This window comes from Dipteris shenzhenensis, chromosome 24, assembly GCF_047967505.1.
Source record: "Dipteris shenzhenensis isolate YYH24624 ecotype China chromosome 24, Dip_SZ_1.0, whole genome shotgun sequence".
NCBI classification, from domain to species: Eukaryota; Viridiplantae; Streptophyta; class Polypodiopsida; order Gleicheniales; family Dipteridaceae; genus Dipteris; species Dipteris shenzhenensis.
The window spans coordinates 8,451,949-8,471,712 of NC_141619.1; the positions used below are offsets into that span (position 1 = coordinate 8,451,949).

A 19,764-nucleotide genomic window follows, 5' to 3' on the forward strand; every position below is an offset into this window, starting at 1 on the left:
ATCCGGGCAGTGCTCAAAAGAGAGCCAAAGCCCTATCCATCAGAAGCAGTAAAAGAAAAGTTGAATACAAGAAACATCCAAATCTTCCTCATATAAGGCATCATATAAAGATTGCCGCAATGAGGCTCTGAAGAACTCATAAGGATGCTGAAGGGGAGAATTCAGATATGCTTGGTTGCGCTGTAGCTAGAGGGTCCATAAGGCCTAGTATCTGATCCAGTGGAAGAAGAGAGAATACTGTGACAAAGAAGCTGATAGTTTGCCATACATCCAGAAAAACCTGTAGAACCTGTGTGTTGGAAATCTGAGAGATAAGAAATAGGAGATATTCTCTAGAAGGTCTCTGGAATATGAACAAAACCACAATAAATGCGGAATACTCTCAGATGTAAGGTGACATCTTGGACAAAGAGGTGAAGCTATCCGTCTTTGAGCCAATTTCACTCCCACTGGAAGAATACCAACAATACATCTCCATAGAAAGAGTCGTTGCTTCAATGGCATTTTCAACTTCCATATCAATTGCAATTTTCCTTTCCACCAGGCTAATGATTTGTTCAGATGCCATAGAGAATTAGCATGATGGGCAATCCAGGGAGGAGGTAATATCAATCGATAAGCGTATATAGAAGTCAATAACTGCAAAGGCCTAGAGGATATGCTTGGACTTGAAGACTGAAGGTGCCAATCTTGAAGCCTATCTTTGACATTCAATGTCGGAATCGGAACCAGAGGGAGTAGGAGATCAGCAATAGCTTTCCAAATAGGTCTATGATGCATCCCCAGATTGTATTGTCGACATGCTACTGGAAAAGTGAGAATATTTCCTTGCATATCTACCACGTCATCAATGAACCGGATACCCAATTTCATAAGATTGTAAGCTCTGATGGGTTGTCGAACAGCAAGGGGAGAGGAAAACACAACACTCCAATGAATACTTTCCATTCTGAGTGAAGAAGCTATAGAAGCAGGATGAGGAGACCATTTGATGTGAGAGAGTACTTGCTTCCAGTCCTGAATCAAGGAATTAGAAAATGGACAACCAGGGATTTTACCTTGAAATTTTCCAAGTACTACTTCCGATGGATCAACTAGCCAATGTCCATAAGCATTTGTGCTCATCTGACCACACAAAATTGCCAGCATGATAGACCAAGGCTGCTCTTGTTGAAAAAATGTCTTGAGCATGGTGATCTTTCTTGCCAACACATGATATTTGATGTTTATTATATTCAAACCACCATGCATTCTTGGTGAGCAAAGCAAGTCCATTTTGAGCAACCGTAAAGCTTTTTTATGAAGCTTAGTTTTCCAAAAAATCTCCATGGCTTGAGACATAAAAGATGTGAGATCTCGAGATGACCAATGTAATAGAGGAAGGTAGAACTGGACATAAGCTAGAACAATAGACTGGACAATTCGAAGCCGTACATGTAGAGGCCAAGTGGAGATCTTCCAATATTCTAATTTGTCCTGAATTTTGTTTGACACCCACGACATTTGTTGCTTATTGCTGATTTTCCAGCCAATAGGATAGCCCAAATGTCTTACTATGTTTTCCGGATAAATAATCCGGCCTGGCCACAGGATAGCATGCCAGTCACAATGCTTGAGAGGCAAGAGTTTTGATTTCTGAAAATTAATTTTAAGACCAGCTGCCAATCCAAAATCTGAAAGGGTATCCATCAAGAGGCGAATCTCCAATGGACTGTTCTTTGGCATGAAGAATGAATCATCTGCATAGGCCTGTGCAATGAAGGGTCGTGAACCAGAAATCTGAAGCCCCTCTAGCTGTCCAGTATCAACCATGTGATCCATATAAAGAAGTAAAGGATGTGAAGCGATGGCATAAAGCAAAGCACTGAGAGGGCATCCCTGTCGAACTGAACGTTCGAGAGTCCAAGACTCAGACAAATGATTCCCTATAAAGCATTGTGCAGTGGAATTTGAGTAAAGCCAATATATGACATTAACTAGCTTTGGCCCAAAACCAAGTTTTAACATGATTTGAGAGACATAATCCCTTGACATAGTACTTGTTTGCTTCTGCCATGGAGGCTAAGGGATTCAACAGATATCAAATAGAGAGAATCGGATAGGGCACAAAGAAGGGCTGGCAGGCTGTACGGATGCTGGACTGAAGCACTGTACGGATGCACGAAGAAACTGACAGAACTGTACGGACAGATTGAGAGGTTGCAGGAAAGGATTGACAAGCTGTACGGGACTGCTGACAGTCTGTACGGAAAATTTGACGACTGTACGGAAGGATTAAACAGGAACAGTACGGACGGACTGTACGGACTTTGGGAAGAAAGACTGCAGGTAAGAACTGTCGTGCAGGGTTGAACGGAGCCGCGATGGTAAGGTAACCTGACGCAAAAGCTGTACGGGAACCGTACGACGGCCGCACGGAGGTACGGACAAAAAGGCGGGCGCCAAACGATCTCGGACGACGCTGATCAGCGAGCACTCAGACCCTCACGATCGACGCTCCTCCCCGCTCTCTCTCTCTCTCACACACACGCACACACACACACACACACACACACACACACACACACATCACACACACACACACACACACACACACACACACACACCGGCCTTCAATTAACTAAAGGACAGTAAACTGTAGCTAACTTCCCATTGCAGCCACATTGCACCATTTCCAGTCACTTCTATTAGTTAATTGCCACTAATAAACAATCTTGAAGAGACTTAAAGGGAGGCTAGAGTGCCCCTGCTCAATGGAACCAAACATGGGACACCACACTGGCCCCAAATACTTCCCCTTTTGGTATTTATTTAATTCTTCAAAAGTGGAATCCACAAGGGCGCACCCTTGTACTTTGCTACACTAGCAATCCACTGCACAAGCCAGCACTTGGCTACAAAATGCATCCAATTCTAGTGCACCTCTAGTACCCAAGTGCCAGGGTCAAAACTAAGGCATTTCTCAACAACTGTGACACCTAACTGTGACAAGGCATCAATGCAATGTTGGAAAGGTCACCTCCCCATCTGTAAGCCCCCAAATGAGGAGAGCGTGGGGGAGGGAGACCTAGGGCAGAAGATGCCTAGAGAAGAAAGAGAGAGGGGGCTGCCACATGGGCAGCACCTCACAAGAGAAGAAGGCTGCAAAGGACGGAACCTGTGGAAGGAGCAGAAGGCGGGGACAGCAAGCCCTAGATCTGACCTGGCAGGGTGCGATGATGTCAGCAGCAGTACGGTTCAGTACAGCGCTGCACACATGGCTGGAGAAGAGCCTGGCAGAGGGCAGAACCAGCAGCAGCAGGGTGAACAGGTGCTGATATGGCTGGGGCCTGGTGGAGCAGCAAATGGGGCTGCTAGTGGGCAGTGGCATGCCTTATATAGGCTGGGCCCCTGCCTAGATTGGAGGGCCAAAAGCCCTAGAAGTGTGGGGCAAAAGGCCCCGGTTTTGGAGCCCTTAAAGGGCTGGTTTTGGGGCAGACCAGCCAGTCGGCCCATTTAGGGCTGGCTGGTCGGTTATTTCAAGGGGCCCTTGGGGGCCTATAAAAGCAGAGGCCACAGGCCTCATTTCACATCCAGCAAGTCAGCAAATAGAGGAGCAGCAGGAGTAGCAGAAGCCTGATCTTTGGGCCTACATCCAGGAGGCAAAGCAGGGCCAGAGTTGCTGCAGACTGAGGTCACTTGGGGCTGAGCCTAGGCTGTCTACTAGGGCAGCAAGGTGCTGAGATCTTTGGACGGAAAGTCTACTTACGCTCGAGGTGGAGCACGCGGACTCGAGTCTAGAGATAACTGGCTGACAGGAGAAGGACCTTGTGGTAAGATCTGAGGACCACACCATTGGTGGGACTCTGGATCTATATCTTTTGTATTGTGTCCATAGTTTTGGACGGAAATATATTTTGGTGGTTTCTCTATCGGGCTGGTTCATTGTGTATTGATGAGTCTGCACATCTAATCTATGTGACGCACGTTAAGTAAAGAAGTTGTGATTCCACACCCCACACGCACACTGTGTGAGCTCCTGGGCATTACTATAAGTCTTCCGCTGTGTGTACCCTTTGTTGGTCTTTTCTAACATGCAAATCCCCAGTAGTGCTCAAACAGCCTCAATGCATAATATACTTGTCAACAACTCAATTTTTGTCTCATATGATCCCTCCTCTCATCAAACAACTTTTCACGCTCTGCTAGTATCTTAGTTGCACCCAATTTCAGCTTTATTGCACGATAAAGGCTACACTTCGAAAAAATGCTTGTATGAGAAACTAAGACATGCTTGAAATCCGTGTTCCAAATTCTATTGAAGGTTGAATTTGGCACCTCCTTATGCCCATGAGTTTTTATGTCTCACGGATTGAGTCCATATTTTTGTACATATCTGGAATGATGATTTTCTCTCTTATCATCCATTGTTGTTCAAGCTTCATGAGGCATCGGGTTGGCATTGTCCTTTACAAAGTCACATTATATAGCTCTTGTCATGTCCACATGATCCCATTCTTTTCTGATGATTCCTTTGTTTGCATGCATATCCTTTTTGCATCCAGCATTATGTTGTTTTTTATACCTGTAGTATGAAGTTTTAGAAATTCCATCCAATTCATACCATGCCGTGCAACATATTTCTTTCTTGTCAAAGCTAAACAAGTATGACACCATACCCTTTGAATCAATTTGTATAGCATTAGTCAAGGTATTGAAGATAAAGGTCATTCGATTCTCCAAGTTCATGCTCCAAAACTCCAATCTCATTTGCAAAATAGAACTCCGATTTGCAATCTGGCAGCAATTCAACTTGCTACAATCTATAAGTGCCACTTGCTGAACAACTTCGTACGTGCACTTCTTCTTCGAACTGCATTCAATGTCTTTCCTAGGCTTGCAATTGACCATATTCCTCTGCTCCAAAGCTAGGGCACTAGAGCTCATGCGACTCCCAGCAACAAAGCTGCCAACACAAATGGATCTCCTCTGGCTTCAAACGACTTTGCACCAGCAAGCAAAGGTTCTAAAGGCCATGACCCGACTCAACGGCCACGATTGACGCTCAGCCGACTCAGCACTACCACCAACCAAGCGTAAACAACGCCTAGGACTAAGCTTCCAAACACACACCACTGCTAGCGGCTTTTGCAACACGGAACTGCAACGACTACTCCTAAGCGCCCACATCGATGACAACAGGCTGTAAGCAGCTCCCTTAAACAAACAAAATCGACAGACGACTCACGTAGCACCTGTGACTCATCTGCCATCACGTTATGTGGCCTCTCCATCGACCAGTCTCCATTGAGCCTTCCAACCATGACCACAAGATGAAACACCACAAACGGCAACTAAGCAAGCTACGCAGGACACTCAAATGGTTCCAGCACACGATCGTCACGGAAATGCCACACGACACTACAAGAGACGGGGGATGACGATGGAATCTTTAAGATTCTATCAAAATCCGTAGATTATGTCAGATCTTAGCTTCACACAACGTAGACACGTGGCACCACAGAAAACGTGACACGTGGTAGCTCCATAGGGACTCACCCATCCACATCATCATTATCCATCCACGTGGCACGCCCATAGAAATCACAGAGTCTTTGGTGATTTAGTTCTTTCTACTTTTGTTTTCTTCCATCGTTCTTTGTAACAATTGCTCTTCGATTGTCTGCAAACTCATTACATAGATCATGATGTATATTTTTCCTACACAGAGATTTTCTCTTGATGTAATCTTTTGGCTTACTCAAGGTCACTAGATTCTTGTATTGGGTTTATTTATTTCAACATCCAAATTAACTGTTTCCCAGGTCCTTGGTTTTAGAATCGTAGGGGCCATATTCCAAATACATGAGTGTCAGGTTCTTTGGTCAATACTTCTGGGTTTAAAATTCACTTTTATTGGATCGTAGGGATAATATTGGGTTTTGAGTTTTGGGATCGATGATTCCAGGTTTAAAATTTTCACTACATCCAAATTTTGAGTTCCCAAGATCCTAGGTCCATTGGTCTTGTATTTTGGGGTTGGACTTAACCCATCCAAATTCTTTAGCTTTGGATGCAAAATAACGAGATTACATTGATCTTGTAGAAAATGCATTAATGGAACCACACCATTATCCACAAAATATCTACAACCCCTATGTGGCTATGAAGTATTGTTGAATTATGACAATGTAGTTATGACAATGTTGAATTATCATTGTAGTTATGACAATGTTGCTATGAAGTATTGTTGAATTATGTAGACATCTGTATGTGTCAATAAGGAACTTGACTACCTTTCACTATATAAGATGTTGAATCAATTTATGGAAGGTATGCCCATAATGACCAGCATACATATGCATAACTGACCAGCATACATATGCTACTTATGCTCTTGCAATGCCACTATGTCAAGGCTGTAATTGATTGAGATAGCCCCAGACAAGTTTCCATTTCGTGGGATCACATAACCCTTGTACATTGAGAGTCAAACATTTTTTATGTGACAACATATATACAGAATATGTACAGCTGAGAACCAAAAGTATTAAGTCAGCATTTCAATCTCAAGATCTGGCCCCTAACCTTGAGATGATACAAGTGTCTGTGGAGAAGACAAAAGACCCGTAATTTCCTCTTCAGGGAAGAGGGTGCGACTTGCTGTCACAGCAGCCCATGTAATTCCAATTCCTGAGAATGACCATTTGAAGATGAACCATTCCATGTACGAGGAGGGAGAGGTCTTCATGCTGTCACCGTTTCTTTGGGGCTTTGCCAAGCTTCCTGCAAAGTCTTTTCTTTTACTTTCGATTCAGAAGTAGAAGGCATCAACCATTTGAAACAACCGGAGCTTTTCCCTTATCCTGGACTGCAGTAGCAGGCCTGTTTGATTTATATTTAAAAAGAGAAGAGGCAGGAGAATCCTTAGAATGCATTTGAGCAGGCATAGCTTCTGCATACATTTTGTGTAAAATCAGAGGGCATTGCGAAGCCATGTGCCCAAACTTCTTGCATTCAAAGCAAGCACCTGCAAATAATCCCCATTTAAGCTTATAGAAAGCACTTCCGATAGCAACATTGTTGACAGTAACATCATAGGATTTTGGAGTGGGATTATCTGTATGCCACAAAATACATAATCTATTAAAGTTGCCATTGGGTCTTGGTGGACACACCACCTTACCCAAAGAAGCTGCGATCTTTGGCAACAGAGAAGCAATTTATTGAGGGAAGTCCACTACTTCCACCCACACCAGACAACGATGCTGTTCAAAGATTGATAATCCCTGGTAGGCAACCATGGGAGAACATGAACCATTTGCTGTCCATAAAAAAGAGGAGAGTGTTCCAATAGCATCTGCTTATGCTGTTCATCCACCATAATAACTTCAAAGACGCCCCTGGCAGCATAATGCACATTGCGTACAAAACAACCACCTAAAGTGCGTGTCAACCAGTTACCCACATCACCTGCAATTGGCATACGGCCTGGAAAGAAAATAAGCACTTATCCCAACGGTGGGAGCAGAATCTTTCCATTCCTTGCAAGTATCTTCAAATCCCTCATGCATCACTTCAAATACCAATTGGGCCTCAGGACAGGCATGCACAGGGTCAACGGTGGGAGCAGAATCTTTCCATTCCTTGTATCTTCAAATCCCTCATGCATCACTTCAAATACCAATTGCGCCTCAGGAGAGGCATGCGCAGGGTCATCTTGACCCGAGTCTTGCTTCTGCTTCTTGTGCGAATAAATCTTCATTGAAGCCATGTAGAACAGAAAAATTGAAGGCAAATTACAGCAAAGGGGAGAGTAGAGAAAGCTGGAAAAGAGGGAGCAGAAGAGATAATTGACAAGTGCAAAGGCTCAGGAGAGTAGAAGAGGACAGCCAAAGCAAAAGCTTATGCACATGAAAGGGAAAGGAGAGGACAAAAAAAGGTGAGAAATGGGCAGAGGCACTTGTGCAAAAGGGGAGAGGACAAGGATAGTTAGGCAACCAGCAGCAGAAAGCGCGAGCAGATAGCCGGCCAGAATCCGTACAACAGGTACAAAATGAGCAGGGGCCTGTACAGAGACTGTAGGAGGTCCATAAGCCTGTACGGAAGGGCCGTACAGCCTGTATAGATGGCAGGACAGGTGGTATGGAAGGCTGCAAGCAGAGACGGGAGTCGTGGGAGGGTACAGATGCTGCGGGAAAGCCAAGGGCTGCAGACGGACCCGAGGTAGAGGAGCACGGAAGCCCTAGACGGGCATACTCATACAACACATACACATACAAGAAATAACCCCCCCCCCCCCCCCCCCCCTTCCTTGCGCCCCCCCCGGGGCATCCCCCCACGCGCCCCAAAAAAAAGGCAACTCAAAATTTAAAAAATAGCCAAACTGTCTTTTTTTTTTTCAAAAAAATAAAGTACATTTCGTTTGGAAGTGCCATGTTTCACATGTGTTGTAGAAACGTTTCGTTAGGTCAACCTGACGAAACACATTTTTTGGTAACTATGGATGGCATCTAGTTGTAACCAGTCATGTTCATCTGGCTAGGAAGTTTCGTGACTTCGTAAAAACGTTAAGAAGGTTCAGTCTTTCTGGCCATCCTCTTTTTTTAAAAGAAGAAAAAAGAACTTAATACACTGGGAGAGGGAATTCGTTGTTTCAAAAAGGGGTGCACTGCAGGGAGAGAACCCTGACGGCATATCAAGCTGAGTTGCAATGATGGCATAGTGAGATAATTTTGAAGGGGGGCCTGCAAAACAAATAGAGGTAGGCGAACAAGAAGAGATGGTGGTGGTCTCACTGCATTGAAAACTGAAACAATTAGAGGTAGGTGAACGAGCAGAGACGGTGGTGAGCTCACTGCATTGAAAACTGACAGTGAGAAACTGAAAAAAGAAGTTTAAGAATCGGTAGAAAATCAGAGAAAACAGTTAGAGGAAGCCATTTTGCACTCCCAGAAACTAAACGCTATTTAGACTCAATCGGAAACATGTGCCAAGGAACCTCTTCGCGGGTTAAGGTAGTGAAGGAGTATTGCAAAATGGATGCCATCACCATCACTATTGAAGATGAAAATTGGGAACTTACAAAATAAGGGGAAGTCTCTTTGCAAGTTGAGCAGTATAGAGGATTGGTAATATTTTTGTCCCCTTCGCTCCTGGTTTCGTTGTACAAATGTAAATTTGATGAATGTATCAGGAACTATTAAAAGAAGAATCAGGGGTGGTTGTAATGCCTGCCATTCCTTGATTGGGGATTGACTGGGGACCACCACTACCCAATCATGGGGGTTATCCCATTCCTCATATTTATACAATTGTTATTTATTCACCTATTTTAATTATTTCCTTGGCTGAGGCCCTCCAAATCCAGTGTGCATCCTTGTGCACTTCGGCATGTCTTCTGTTGGGGCTTGTGCCCTGCTGTGTCGTCCAACCTGTTTCTCCTGTCTGCTAGAAGTCATGATGCAGGTCTGTAGCAGGGTCCAGCCTATTTCCTCTACCATTTCCTAGCATGTCATCTTCTTTTTTAATTTGTTTTTCCAAAATATTTGCTATTATGTGAGACATTTTTTATTTGTGACAACATTAAGAAAGACAATTCTGCTATTGGACCAAGTACGGCTTAACTGAAATCAGGGCCTTGGTCATAGCAGATTGAATCGACAGCTTGCTGTGTCCATTTGAATTGAAACAATATGATATTTCTACGATTGCAATTGCTTGATTTTCCTTTCCTTTGCAGGTTGGTAAGACTACTCTTGGTGGCTTGTTGGCCCTTGGTTATCAAGTTGCCGTGAGCTATAAGCGGGAGAGTGAAATAATTGATGATGGAAGAATCTCCATTTGCATAGAGACAGTTGATGACTTGGAGAAAACGTTTTTCCTTGTGAAAGGAACAGATCGAAAGGTGATTTTACTGTTTTGTTATATTATGCTCTTCATATATTCCCTATCCATTAGCTTCCACATAATATTTTGAGAATGGCATCAGATTTTACTGAGTGGGCCTTTCAATTGTGCAGGTTGTTGCAACAGAAGCTTTATCTTTGGGAATGGAAGGGCCATGGATTACGAAGTCTTACTTGGAAATGGTGCTAGAGAGGAAAGGTATATGCTGCACAAGGGGGAGCGTTTATTAGCTGCATTGCTAGAGGTGTTTAGGTATAACCTCTGATCTTTGGTTTGACAGGTCCACCTCGGTTGGGTTCTCCTCCTCTTCCAACCTCTGCATTTCAAGGTCCCACCTCTCCAACTTTTTTGAGTGCTGCAGATAAAGGAATCATTTCACCTCAGCCTGTTCGCCTAAGACCCCTTACTCCAGTGAAGGTGCCTGATGCCTTGGAGCCATGGACACGGTCTCCCACAAAGTCAGAAATGGAATCTGTAACAGCATCCTGGCGTGTTACAGCATCAGCAGAAGCTGCAATAGGAAAGGTCATGGCAGGTCTGACTACTTGGCTGTTGTTCTATCATCCCTTTATTTTTCTCTTTAGAACAGGAGCAAAACAGGTTGCCAACAGAATGTCAGTGGGGTTGTTGCAGGGGGTACCAGTCCTATAAATGTGGTTGATTCTCCACATGTTGATGATGAATTTAGGGGGAAAATCCAGCTGTTGCCCATGCCAGAAGCGTTTGACTTTGATAGAGGACTTCTGCTTGCTGTGCAAGGAGTCCAGGTCAGAAGATCCAATCTTGATGACTGCAACTTTGACATATCCATAGGACCCCTTAAAAAAGAAATTTAAGTGTTTCATGCCCTGTGAGCTTCTCCATAAATGATTTGAACAACCATATCAAATATTATTATTGTATTTGTTTGTTTTCCAAGAGAGAAACTAGAGAGCCGGTTGATGTTGTGCCTGTTTCTTGCAGACTCTGTTAAATGCAAAAGGTCCCCCAGTGATTGTAGGCATCGGTAATGTTTTGTTCATTTTTTATTTTTCCTATTACTTGTAAATGGCCAAGATTGCTGACAAATATTTACATCAGTTTTAATCTATGGTATCAGCAGGGGGACCGAGTGGATCTGGAAAAACAAGCTTGGCTCACAAAATGGCAAACATTGTTGGCTGTGAGGTGATATCTTTGGAGAACTACTACAAGTCGGAGCAAGTGAAAGATCTAAAGTATGATGATTTTGCTTCACTTGACTTGCCCCTTTTATTGAAGGTATGACTGTTTTTGGTTGATTTTACTTGTTTGTGATGGTTTTTACAAATTCAAGTTACATTTTTTTATGAGGAAGGTTTTGTGGTCCACTATATTCAAGCAGCAGAGAAGTTTTTGTGGTCCAGTACAATTATTTATGTTTGTTAGTATAATTAGGCTTCATAGCTGACACGAGCAGTATAATTAGGCTTCATAGCTGACACGAGCTGTGTTTTGTGTGTTGGAATTGGCAGAATATTGAAGAATTGAGGACACTTTGTATGACCATGATCCCTATGTTTGATTTTGAGAAAAACGTTCGCAGCAGTTTCAAGTCACTTGAAGTGTCCAAGGACTGCGGAGTGGTAAGGTTCCAAGGCTTGAAGTAGCTGTACTTATCTATGTATTTTGTCTTTAATAAAGCATTGAGTTTTAGAAGAGAATGCTTTGAATTTCATTGTGGACCATGCTTAGATGTCATCGGGATACACTTACTATTGATAGATATGATACAATTTTTTAAGAATGTTACAAAGTGCCAGTTTTAACAAAAAGTGCTGATGAGTACAAAAAGCTCAAATTAGTTTTGGATAAATTCAAAAGCCTAGATTGTTGGAAACATGAGTGATGAACCATGGATTTAGTTCATTAGATTACCCTTTGGCTAATTAGATGGTGAAGATTATTGAAAGAGGTTCTAAGATTGTTAGGTAGACCTTAGGTTTTGGTAGGTACATGCTGTGAGTTAATGCCATCAGCAAGGTTGGCTACGTTTCAAGGGGTCACATGATGTGGCATCCCCCCCTTTTACATCCCAATTGGAGGAAGGGACAAGCGTCATGTTGCATTACCTCACTTGCTTGTTATAGATAGCAGTCCACATATAATATGACGTGTTCTGAACATTCACCCACCAACATGTTCACTCTAGAGAAGCTAATTAGGTGAGATGCATGTGAATGAATGCAGTCTAGGCTCGTGCCACATAGGAAACTTGAGCAGTATGGTCAAAGAAGTACCTTCCATCACACCTCCTCATATTAGGCTTTCTGCATATTGGTTGCATTCCATGTTGGAGCATGTTAATTGTTGGCTGCATCTCCCTCAGTTGGGTTTAGTGGGAGCTTATAGCTGGCGATTGGATTTGTGGTGCAATCTACTTGTGGCATTTGATTTGACATGTGTGAGTCTAGGGGGCCTTCCAGCATTTATTTTCTTTCATGGTGTTAGGTTTGAGCTCGACAATAGAAGACCTTAGTGGCGCATAAGGTACATAGGGTGAGCAACTGTATATGAAATCGAAGAGGAGTCTGCTACACGTATGAGGAAGCAGAGTGGGATCTGCAATAAAACACATGCATCGGGCAAAGCTTGCTGCTTGTAGTTGAAGGACTCAAAGGAGCTTTTCTATAAAAGCTTCTAAAATCTATAGAGGACACATCTACATCTGCAGTGGTGTGGTGCAAATAAGATCCACTTGAGAGCAATTCTGTACTAAAGAGAAGCGCTGATTGCATGTGTATTGCAGTGTAAGCACCCATACAAGGGACGGGCTGATTGCAACAGAGGAAAAAAATTGGTGCTGCTATGAATTTTGATATTCAAATGAAGCTACATGCAGATCTAGATGATCAACAAAGAAAAGAGGGACATCCGTTGAATGCGTGTCACGATTGGCTAAGGATAGCTAACACGAAATGTGCTTGGGTAATCCAAACATACACACCATCATAGATCTGAAGAGAGATGCAAAAGAGCTACGTATGTAAAGCTCCACAAACTTGGGAGAATAGCAAGTAAAGACTGTGAGAGTGTAAAAGCATGGAACCATGCAGGGGAGAGAGAGAGAGAGAGAGAGAGAGAGAGAGAATACACGAATAGAGACATGAAGACTGTCTATATAGCAGGGGGAGAACAACAAAAAAGAGAGGAAAACTGTTCATAGGAGATGATCCAATGAGGGGGAGGCTGCCCTATAAATAGGGCAGCAGGCTCGCCTACCCCAGCCAGTAGCAACCGACCCCCAGCCAGCCGCAGCCGTAGGGCCGACTGGAAAGTCAGCTGACTGAGGGCCAGCACCAGCCCTATAAAAGGGCTGCTAGGTGGCTGGGTGGGCAGCCAAAAGGCCGGCCCACTTGCCTACAAACCCGGCCCTATGGGGCCCTGCCTCACCTCTCCTTCTAACCTAGCCTGAAAGGGGGTGGGCACACCCACAAAAAATCCCTCTTTCAGTAGATCTACGCATGAGATGCCCCAAACTCTACGACCCTCTCTATAGCTCACGGTGTACAAATGATCTAAAGAAGCCGTTCAATGAAGATGCCACCATGGACCCTCTAGTTCGGGATGTGTCTGGAAGATATCCCCCAATCACCCAGATCCTCGAAGAGGGGCCACCTCGAACAGCAAAGAAGTCGTATTCTATGTGATTTCCCGAGCGAGTCGCATTGAGCTCCCAATGGAGTAATATGAACTGTGGAACACACCATGTCCAGTAGCCTTATAGTGAACTCATCACATACAGGAACCCGGGACATTGAATGTCGGAACACCAGGTCCGTACTCTCTATGCCTCCAAGCAATGAACCTCGAACTCATCTGGTCCACAACTCCACACTATCACCTTGCCTGCCAGAATTTCAATGATGAGGGCCAAAAGTAGGCCTCTCTCCCACCCACATGCCCTCTCTGGCTCTGTGGGGGGAGATACCTCAATGTCATAAAGCTACTATCTTGTGGTCCTCGATAGTCTTTGTTGCTGCTGCCTTGGGACCTCTTGAGTGGTTAGAGTGTGATGATGAAACATATTGAGGTTCACTATCACTATGTCAAAGAGAGATTATCAGCAGGTGATATTCAGTTGTCCTATGTTCCGAGTGAAGACAACTTGGTAGATCTTTTTACGAAGGCTCTACCTCGACGTAAGTTTGAAGCTTCTCGGCAAGCTTTAAAGTTAGTCCCTTTTGTGACTTCATCTATTGTACTCTGTACAGTCATAGGTTGCTATATCCCTACAGGATGAACATGTGCAACCATGACATTAGATATTTAGGTATCCTGAGTCATGTCCAGGATACTTCAGCTCATACCATGGAGGGGGGTTTGTAGGCCATTCTATGGGCTATCCATAGGTGCCACTCATTGCTTGGTATGGGCCTTGTAGGCCTAGTTACAGTCAGTTAGGTCAGTTGGTACAGTTAGTACATGTACCACTTAGGATAGTTAGGACACTTAGTCCAGTTAGGGCATTTAGCCCTAGGGTTTTGCTATGTTGGATCCACTTCTTGGGATTGGAAGGATGCTCAGGTTTCTACTCAAACCCCTGAACAAGCTCCCATAAGCCCTTATAAATGAACCAAATCTTGAGCTGTAGTTTCCATTGAGCGAAATTTCATTCAACTTGTTCTTTTCATTCATGCATGGAGGAGCCATAGAAGCTTGATCACCTTGGACTATTTCGTCCTCTTAAACCGCCAAACAAAGAAAAGCAAGCAAACTGCTGTCTACACCCAAGAGCCGACCCATTGCTGTCCATGCCATGACTCTCCTCGCAAAGCTCAGTTCTCCAGACACCGTGCTACCTATACAAACTCCCAAGAGCTGATCACACAACCTCCAATGCCTGGGAAGTGAAGTCGCCTGGCATTGGAACGTGTAGCACCTTTAATTGGTGTTGATCTTGGCCTTAGGGTAGTGATGCTGTAGCAGATCGCTGCAGGGATATAAGAAATCACAGCAGTAGGTTGATAGGAAACCCTTGCAAAAAATACGTCACAATGCCCCTGAACAGATCACATTTGTAGCAGCACTCTCTTGGATCCCGTGCTAGCCTGAAATCTGATATCATGTGAGAGTGTGAAAGTGCGGAAGCATGCAGCCCGCGCGCGCGCAGAGAGAGAGAGAGAGAGAGAAGAAGAAGAAGAAGAAGAATATATTATCGTCCTCTGAAGACCAAAACCGGCCTATGGGACCTGAGCAATACAATATCACAAGTACATGAAAGCTCCTCCCGAAGAGAGAGAGAGAGAGAGAGAGAGAGAGAGAGAGAGAGAGAGAGAGAAAGAAAGTGTATTATTGTCCACTAAAGACCAAAATGGGCCCATGGGACATCAAGAACTCTGCATACAAGATAGCACAAAATCAACGTGCCACAAAGAAGAGGCATCGTCGAATATCATCTAAGTGCTACGCAATACAATGCAAGTGAAAGTACATAATGTCAAATCTGAGCCTAAATACAAAGTAAACTATGCAAGGAAACCGCCCCTGGGTGCAAAATGGGGGGATGAGTACAAAATGCCAATGCAAAGATACAAGTCCAGGTGTCACGGAGTTTGAGAACCAAAATAATACTGGAAATCCTGTCCATCGACTCTGCCTCCTGCTATGAGAGTACAAATCTGAGCAAAGGTGAGGTGAGCGGCTGGTGGGGCAAGATCTCCATGAGTAAGTCTCCTCCGAAAAGCTGCCATCATCCTGGATCGTCTGGAGATGAAGCGGCGAGTACGTCCCCTATGTAACAAGATCCTGCGGCGTCTACAAACCATCTCATATGTACATCCACAGGGTGGAGGCATGTGTCCTGTGTGAGCTCTAACCTCCTCGTGCTCCTCCTGGTCTCTATCCTCTGGTATAGCGTGTGCCTGAGCTCTATCAAGCTGGGCTCTATCACGCTCCGGTCTGTGCTGATGGTCTCTGAGGTAGTCTCGTCGAAGCATAGTGGCCTCCCTGACATAAAGAGCTAGGCAATGCTGATCCTCGTAGTCCATCACTCGTGAGAGAGGTCCAAAGCCATCCGTGAAGAGACAGTGGAATCTACCTCTAAGCTCATAATATAGCGGGCATCTGCAAATGAAGTGCTCCTCTGACTCCACCTCTCCCATGGTGCAACAAGGGCAGATCCTGGTCTCTCGGCCTGGTCGCCGTCCATCCTCCATGCGTCGCATCCTACCAGTCTCTATCTCGAGCTGATGCGAAGAGACTCTAAGCTGGCCAAGGGCAATCCTCAGTGAGTGGGACATGTGGATACCTGTATAGCGTGGTGGAATGACAAATCCATCCTCTGAGATCCGAAGGAAGTGGTCACGATATGTGGCCATCTTCGTCGGAAGCTGCGTGGGATAAATCCAAGTGCGATACGTATGAAGCTGCAGCAAGTCTGCTCTCGTGACCTGGCTAAGCTCGTGGCGAGATGAGGGGCATCTATGCTGTATCGGAAGGGAGGCAGTCTATCCATGTCTAGTCCAAGAGATGTGAGCCACCTAGTGAGTCTGAAGTACCAGCAGTATCGGGCCCCAGATCGTGCCAACTCCATAGAAGATGCAAGTGCTAACCATGGCAACCGAGCTCTGCCTGCTGCTGAGTCTCCAAACTCCCTAACCGTGTGCAAATGCATGACCGACTGAAACGCTGCATCCAATGCAAGGGGAGTAGCTCCAAACTCTGCTAGTATGATCTCATGCGGAACTGTAGCCTTGTCCCTAATGAGCCGAGAGAACATGATGATCTGTAACCTCTCTACTCGTCTCCGATCTGCAGCGCCGAGGTCTCCTGCCCAGAAAGGAGCTGCATACATCGCCGCTGGTCTCACCAATGTATCAAAAAGCAAGGATTTCGTATCGGGATGCTGAAATGGGACTGAAAACACTGATGCTCAAGATGAGCCAACGAAGCATACCCTTTACTAATCCTATCTCGTGCTGCATATGTCATGGTGAAGACCGGTCCTTTGAAAACTGCCCCCAAATAAGTGTACTCTCTAACAAGCTCAATGGGCTGTCCATCATAAGTGAAGCAAAACTCATCCGTGCTGTAAATACGATCAGAGGTGTTGAAAACCATAACCTTGGTCTTGCGAAGGTTTACGGTCAACCCCCTGTCTTGGCAAAACCTGTGGAGTGCCTCAATATGTGCCTGGAGGCCCTGAGCAGTAGAGGAAATGAGAACCACATCCTCCACATATAGGAGGATTAAAGGGAGTGGTTGAATCTCGGGGGGGGATTCGGGGTAGAGGATTGGCGGGGGCAGTTGTTGCAACGGAGTTATATTGGATGTGGCAAGCATTGGAGTCGAAGGCATTGGCCGAAACGTAGCTACATGCAAATTGTGCGTGATTTGCCAAGGGTGTCGCTGCCCCAAGTGTGGGTGTGGATGTAGCTTTGTTAGGAGAGTTAGAGTGGTGTTAGTTTGTGTAGGGACTATCGTGTTAATAATGTGCCTAAGATTGTCCTACATGTATAGGGAAATGTGCCGGTGCAGACGGATCGTTAATCGGAGGTCACGGCGAGAAGATATGATCGAGTTTGTGCGAAATGAGGCCCACACAGGGGCGCGAATGAACAAGTGCTAGGGATGCCGAAATGGTGTGCAATGGGTGGGAAAAATACCTCGTAGCGTGGTGTTTTCGTGTGTGAAATCTGGGTGGAATGGAGGATCCTGAGAGAGTAGAGCCCACACCGCCTGTCATCTGTACAAACATCTCTAGCTCATCAATATATAATCCAAAGAGAGTAGGAGAGAGCGGGCAACCCTGCTTCACCCCAATCGTGCTGCATACCTCCTCTGAGAGCCCCTCATGTGTCCGAACCCGACCAGTGACCCTCTCATACAAAGCCATGATAGCCCACTGTATCTCTCCACTGAAGCCCATCTGACGAATCCTCTGAAACAATCTGAATCGTGGAACTGTGTCAAATGCCTTCCTGAAGTCCACGAAGCAACAATAAAGCCGTTGCCTTCGTGACTTCGCCTCCTCTACCAGTGCCCTGAGTGTGAGGATGTGGTCAAGTGTCGAATGATCCCTGCGAAATCCAGCCTGCCCTCTGGCTCTGAGTCCTGTCGTCTCGGCATGGTCATTTATACGGCTTTCCAAAACTGATGCATAGATCTTGGCCATAACGTGGCCAATCATGATGGTCCTGTAATTCGACGGCTCCATAGGGTCCCCCGACTTGTGGATAGGTACTATGGTATTGCCTAACCAGGACTGTGGTAGGCCTGTACAAACAGACTCATTGAAGAGACGGGAAAGAACAAAATCTAAGGCATCAATCCCATGGATTACATACTCCGCTTGCAATCCATCATGATCCTTAGCTCTCCCGTTCTTCAATCGGTGGACTGCTGCACGGACACTCTCTGGTGTGAAGAGACTAGATGAAGTTGGCCTAGGGGAATGGGATAAATCGATGGCTGATCTGGAACATCGTATAGAGCTGAAGCGTATGCAGACCAGACACGTGGATCTGTGAGGGGGCTCTGAGACTTCGAGCGGAGGAATTTTCTCCAGAATTCCTTGGAGTCACAGCTGAAAAGCAAGCTTCTCAGCTCCTCCTCATTCCGGGCTAGAAATTGGCGTTTCTTGCGCCTAACCAACCACTTGTAGTCTCTCTTGGTTTCGGCAAGGAGGGGAGACTTCTCCTTGGTCTCAAGGTGAAGTTTCCTGCGGAGTTCCTTACACTCCTCGTCATACCAACCGTTGCAAGGAACAAGACCAACCGGTGGGGGACTAGACGAATGACATGTGGCAGGGAACGACATGTGAGCGGCAGAAACGAGTGGTCCTGCGTGGATGGTAGAGCGTCTAATAGATGAGGACGGAGTAGGCGGCTGAGGTTCTGGCTATATACATCATCGAACTGGTGGTCGAAATGAACTCATAATAGGGTTGGCGGTCATGATAACGAGGGGGGGTGGGTCATGGGAGACATGAGTCAAAGTAAAGTGGATGAGTGCATGGTCGGCAGAGGGATGAAGGGGCTAACAGTAAGGCTATGGATGGAAGGGACTAGAGTCGGGGGACCTATGATGTAGTCGATCACGCTAGTACCACGCCCAGAAGCAGAAGAGAATGTAGGCATGGAAGACTGTGGCCACCTGGACAAGCCGTTATAAATGACCATACTGTGCGAGGTGAGGAGCTTCAGTAACTGACGTCCCTGATCTGTGGGCTGTACTGTGCAGTCTGAGAAGTCCGACAGAGACTATCATCGTGAAATGCTGGGAGTATGACCGGATCCTCCATGAAGTCATAAGTGAGGCCCTGTCTGTCTGAGGTCCTCGCATTGAAGTCTCCTAAAAGGATGACTTCTCCGCGATGTGAAAAATCTGCAATGTCCGCTGAGAGATCCTCAAATATGGACTGGCCTGGTCCAGTGGAAGAATAGATCGACTGCGCCGGGGGGAAGTAGCAAACTGCAACAAAAAGATCTCGCTGAGGGGCTCTGCGGCAGATGCGTACCCACAAGAATCGGGCATGTGAATCCGCTCTCTCCACTGTGATTATCCGATCGAGATGCTCTCTGTACAAAATGGCCACTCCTCCAGATCCTCTCACTCCAAATGTCCGAGTGTGCTGCCTGAAGGCAGATCTCCATGTATACCCTGTCACTCGTGGCAAAGGTCTCTCTGGACTCTCATGTGTCCGTGAAAAAGATGATATCTCTCCCAAAGAATGCCCCCCGTAGATTGCCTGGCTGTGCTGTAAAAGAACCATTACAGTTCCATACAGCGATGCGTAGACTATCTGACGGGTGGTGTGTCCCATGGGCCCTGTCCCGTCAAGCCGTCGGAGCAGGAGGTCTTCAGAAGCCCTCACGGGACTATGAGACAAAGCGCACACATCAAACAGGTAAACAC

The 19,764-nt window shown here is 45.5% G+C and overlaps 1 protein-coding gene across 4 annotated transcripts in view; it reads left to right on the forward strand.

The window, feature by feature from the left end:
* LOC147886165 (P-loop containing nucleoside triphosphate hydrolases superfamily protein) overlaps positions 1 to 19,764 on the forward strand; it is a 132,774-nt gene that overhangs the window by 43,414 nt on the left and 69,596 nt on the right. For all 4 annotated transcript variants that reach the window (XR_015543304.1, XM_087395448.1, XM_087395449.1 and 1 more), the window contains exons 10-16: positions 9,722 to 9,886; positions 10,002 to 10,086; positions 10,169 to 10,423; positions 10,522 to 10,655; positions 10,852 to 10,894; positions 10,991 to 11,148; positions 11,382 to 11,492. Coding sequence is in view for 3 of the 4 variants with exons in the window: in XM_087395448.1 (XP_087251574.1) it covers positions 9,722 to 9,886; positions 10,002 to 10,086; positions 10,169 to 10,423; positions 10,522 to 10,655; positions 10,852 to 10,894; positions 10,991 to 11,148; positions 11,382 to 11,492 (951 nt within the window). In the remaining variant the exon portion in view is untranslated. The remainder of the gene's footprint in view (positions 1 to 9,721; positions 9,887 to 10,001; positions 10,087 to 10,168; positions 10,424 to 10,521; positions 10,656 to 10,851; positions 10,895 to 10,990; positions 11,149 to 11,381; positions 11,493 to 19,764) is intronic.